General features: G+C 51.3%; 1 protein-coding gene across 1 annotated transcript; it reads right to left on the reverse strand.

The window, feature by feature from the left end:
• Positions 1-2,551: 2,551 nt before the first annotated feature.
• Positions 2,552-4,182, reverse strand: LOC147984718 (uncharacterized). The gene is made up of 2 exons (XM_087539795.1): positions 3,018-4,182; positions 2,552-2,739 (listed from the first exon to the last, which is right to left on the reverse strand). The coding sequence occupies exons 1-2, from the start codon at positions 4,180-4,182 to the stop codon at positions 2,693-2,695; spliced, it is 1,212 nt and encodes a 403-aa protein (XP_087395921.1). The 3' UTR covers positions 2,552-2,692.
• Between the last annotated feature and the right edge of the window lie 220 nt (positions 4,183-4,402).

The raw sequence follows: 4,402 nt of genomic DNA on the forward strand, positions 1-4,402 counted from the left end.
GTGAAGTAACCACCGTAACCAAGTCACCTCTGCCGTCAAAAGAGCCATTGCTCGCAACTCAGCCTCGGCACTCGAACGGGAAACTGCAAGCTGTTTCTTCGTCTTCCAGGCAATGAGAGAACCACCAAGAAAAACACAGTAAGCAGAAAGTGAACGGCGATCTGAAGGATCACTAGGCCACGTAGCATCCGAATAGGCCTGAAGCTGTAAAGAACTGGAGCGAGGAAAGAAGAGACGGTGAGAGATCGTGCCTCGAAGATATCGGAGAACACGAAGGAGATGACTATAGTGAACCGATGTGGGAGCAGAGACAAACTGACTCAGAATATGAACCGGATAAGAGATGTCCGGACGAGTGACAGCTAGATAGACAAGACTGCCAACAAGATGACGATAATGCGTCGGGTCAGGGAGAGGATCACCATCAGTAGCACGGAGGTGAACATTGAGCTCCATAGGAGTCTCAACAACGCGCTCGTCAGTAAGAGCAGCACGAGCAAGAAGATCCTGGATATACTTTTCCTGGGATATAAAAAAGCCATCAGAGGTAGAAGAGACTTCAATCCCAAGAAAGTAGCAAAGAGGTCCAAGATCAGATATAAGAAACTGCTCACTAAGACGGGCCTTTACAAAGGCAATATACTCAGGGTCATCCCCCGTGATGATCATGTCATCAACATAGAGAAGAAGAAGAGTCCGACCACGAGGAGAAAGGTGAATAAACAATGCTGGATCATGAGGACTTGCTGAAAAACCAGCAGCAGTGATCACAGAGGCAAAGCGCTCAAACCAGGCGCGAGGGGCTTGCTTAAGGCCATAGAGAGAGCGACGAAGACGACATACCATGCCATCAGGAACAGAATACCCAGGTGGTGGCTGCATGTACACCTCCTCACGCAGCTCACCATTAAGAAAGGCATTCTTAACATCAAGCTGAGATATAGACCAGTGGCGTGCAGAGGCAACGACAAGAAGTGTACGAACAATGGTCATATGGGCCACAGGAGCAAAAGTCTCGTCATAATCACGACCGTGCTCCTGCTGAAAACCACGAGCCACAAGACGAGCTTTGCGACGCTCAAGAGAACCATCGGAGCGAGTCTTAACCTTGTAGACCCACTTACAAGTGATCGGACGGACTCCGGGAGGAAGAGAAACAAGATCCCAGGTACCAGTGCGTTCAAGAGCAGCAATCTCCTCTGCCATCGCAAACTGCCATTCAGGATGAACAACAGCCTGACGGTAAGAAGTCGGCTCAAGAACAGCAGCACCAGCGGTGGGAAATCCAAAGCGATCAACAGGCGGACGAGGACGAGAACGCAAGCCATAAGTAGGCTGAGAGGAAGATGACGACTCATCCACAAAGGCATCGACTGGTCGTGGACGACGAGTGTAATGCTGAGGAAAAGATGGAATAATAGAAGGAGGAATCGTCAAGGTAGAATCGGGGGGTGGCAACGAAGAAGTCACCGGAGATGAAGGTGTAGAATCCGGTGACATGCTGGGAGAGGAGACCGGGGAGGAAGTCACCGGAGATGAAGGTGGAGAACCCGGTGACATGCTAGGCGAGGAGACCGGGGAGGATGGTGGCTGCAAATCAACTAGAGGTGGAGAAGGAGAGGAAGTGGAATGGAGAGGTACAGGCTCGACGGGGGTGATAGGTGAGTCAGGAAAAGTGAGGAAAGAGATATCCTGCATTGAAAAGGTCGAGGAAGATGGGCGTGTGTAGAAGGGACGAGACTCATCAAAAGTCACGTCTCGAGAGATACGCATCTGACGACCGATAGGATCCCAACAACGATAGCCCTTATGCTCATCACTGTAGCCTAAGAAGACACACTCAACAGACTGAGCGGTCAGTTTGGTGCGTTCGCGAGGGGCAAGAAGAACATAGCAAACACAACCAAACGAGTGAAGCATCGAATAATCGGGAGAACGATCAAAAAGTCGCTCGAAAGGAACACCACCTTGTAGAGCAGCGGAAGGCTGTATATTGATAAGATAGGTGGATGTGGAGACGGCCTCAGCCCAAAAATGAGGCGGGAGAGAGGCAGCAATCATCAATGCACGAGTCATCTCAAGAAGATGTCGATGCTTTCGCTCAGCCACACCATTCTGAGCATGAGCACCAGGACAAGAGAATTGAGAGAGAGTCCCTTGCTCAGCAAGAACACCACGCAACATCTTAGAGATATACTCGCCAGCGGAGTCAGCACGAAAAACACGAATGGGTGAAGAGAACTGAGTATGAACCATGGCAGCAAAACGCTTATAAATAGACAACACCTCAGAACGAGAAGTCATGAAATAAAGCCATGTGTAACCAGAGAAATCATCTATGAAAATAATATAGTATTTATGACCACCTTTCGAAGCGAAAGGGGCCGGACCCCATGCATCAGAATGGACTAAATCGAAAGGACGCTTGGACACTGACTCACTATGTGAATATGGTAACTGAATCTGCTTGCCAAGACGACAACCCTGACACTCTAAAGAGACATCTCCTGAGACAGACCCCAGAAGACCTCGACGAACTAAAGAAGACAACCGAGAACCACACAGATGACCAAGTCGATGATGCCACTGCTGGAAGGAACCAGTAACGGAGGCGACAGAAGCGGAAGAACTGGCGATGGTGGTGGCAGCGGAAGGAACATGAAGCCAGTCCAACTCCCAAAGACCCTGAGAATCACGACGGCGAGGGCCAGCCCCAACCAGAGTGTGCGTGCGACGGTCCTGGACAGAACAAGAGTCAACGTCAAGGATGACGTGACAACAAGAATCAGTAAGTTGACCAGCAGAAAACAGATTCATGGTAAGTCGAGGAACATGAGCAACATCAGGAACAGAATAAGAAGGAGTGGTAAGATTGCCTCTACTAGCAACAGAAAGTGGAGTACCATCAGCAGTGAAGACATGAACAGGAGAATCCAGTGATCGAAGAGAGGACAAAGTGGAAGAATGAGAAGACATATGAAAAGAAGCTCCAGAGTCCAGAACCCATGGGGATGTACCTGACTGTGTAGAGGGTGATTGCTCAGTGCAGGAAGCATCAGTCACAGAACCAGCAGTACCTGTCGAGGAAGAACCTGAAGCCGCAAGCAGACGCTTAAGTCTCAGAATATCCTGCTCAGACAAAGCAATGGCTGAAGCTGTTGAGGTAGATGACGAAGTCCCTGAAGATGATGATCGCGCCTTGCGCAGGTGTTTCTTCTTCGTGTAGCACTGAGACTCAAGATGACCATCGTTGTTGCAATAGTCGCAATGTGGATGGGGGCGACCTGAGCCTCCAGAAGGAGTGGGCAAGAGCGGCGGAGCACTCGAGCGAGAAGGGGTCGGTGCAGCAGGTGGCGTAGGAGCACGAGTAACGAGCATAGAGGGAACCTCCAGCAAACCAGCACCACGTAAGCGAGTCTCCTCAGCACGAATCTCAGAAAGCGCCTCCATGAGAGAAATACGGCTACGAGCAAACAACTGAGCACGCCGGGGCTCAAACTCCTTACGGAGCCGAGACAGGAACTCATAGACGCGATGAAACTCCAAATTGGCCTGGACAGCCTGGCAACAGGGGCAGGTACGACAACCAGCACTGCGGAGAGAATCAAGCTGGCGCCAGATAGCAGAACTCTGTGCATAGAAGTCATCAACAGTAGAGTCTCCCTGCTGAAGAGCATGCTCCTGACGGACCACAGAAAGGTACAGGGCGTCACCAGAGGGCTCATAGCGCTGACGAAGATGGGTCCACATCTCAAAGACAGTAGGAAGACCCAGAAACTCAGAAGCAAACTGGGGCAGAACACTAGCAGTGAGAACAGCTGCAGCATGAGCATCATCATCAAGCCACTGGGTGTAAACAGACAGAGCACCATGATATGTCTGAAGAGCCTCCTCATAAGCCAAAACCCTCTCATCATAAGCACGATCAGCAGCCTCAGCAGCAAGCTTAGCCGCATCCTTGGCGGCTTGATTAGCATCCGTAGGAAGAACTGCTGGAGTCGGCGGAATAGGAGCCACCGGAGGAATCGGACGTGGCGGACAGCAGACCTCGCCAGAAAGAACACCCCAAAGACGGATGCCACGCATGTGAATGCGCATGAAGCCAGTAAACTCGGTGTAGTTAGTACCATCAAAGATCACCGGACAGCGAGGGACAGCAACATAGCCCAATGCAGCAGACATTTGTTTTAGGAATCCGAAGTCGGGCCTGCGAGCGAGAGATGAGATCGAGCGATCAGGCGGAGGTGGCAGTGCGGGAGCGATGGAATCCTTCCTGCGGGACGAACCCCTGCTGGGCCTGCTGAGCGATGACGCAGAGGCGGCCTTCGAGCGATGCTGAGATCGAGCGGGAGCGGCAGCTTCGGTGCTTAGCGATCAGTCAATGGAGTCCTTCGAGCGATTC

This window comes from Triticum urartu, chromosome 2A, assembly GCF_056163025.1.
Source record: "Triticum urartu cultivar PI428250 chromosome 2A, HENAU_Tu73, whole genome shotgun sequence".
NCBI classification, from domain to species: domain Eukaryota; kingdom Viridiplantae; phylum Streptophyta; class Magnoliopsida; order Poales; family Poaceae; genus Triticum; species Triticum urartu.

Bases quoted from the DNA above. Each gene is read 5' to 3' on its own strand.
- LOC147984718 (XM_087539795.1), bottom strand. From the start codon at position 4,182: ATGTCTGCTGCATTGGGCTATGTTGCTGTCCCTCGCTGTCCGGTGATC. The intron at 2,740-3,017 runs GTACATCCCCAT...TGTTCTGTCCAG, and splicing joins ATCACCCTCTACACAGTCAG to GACCGTCGCACGCACACTCT.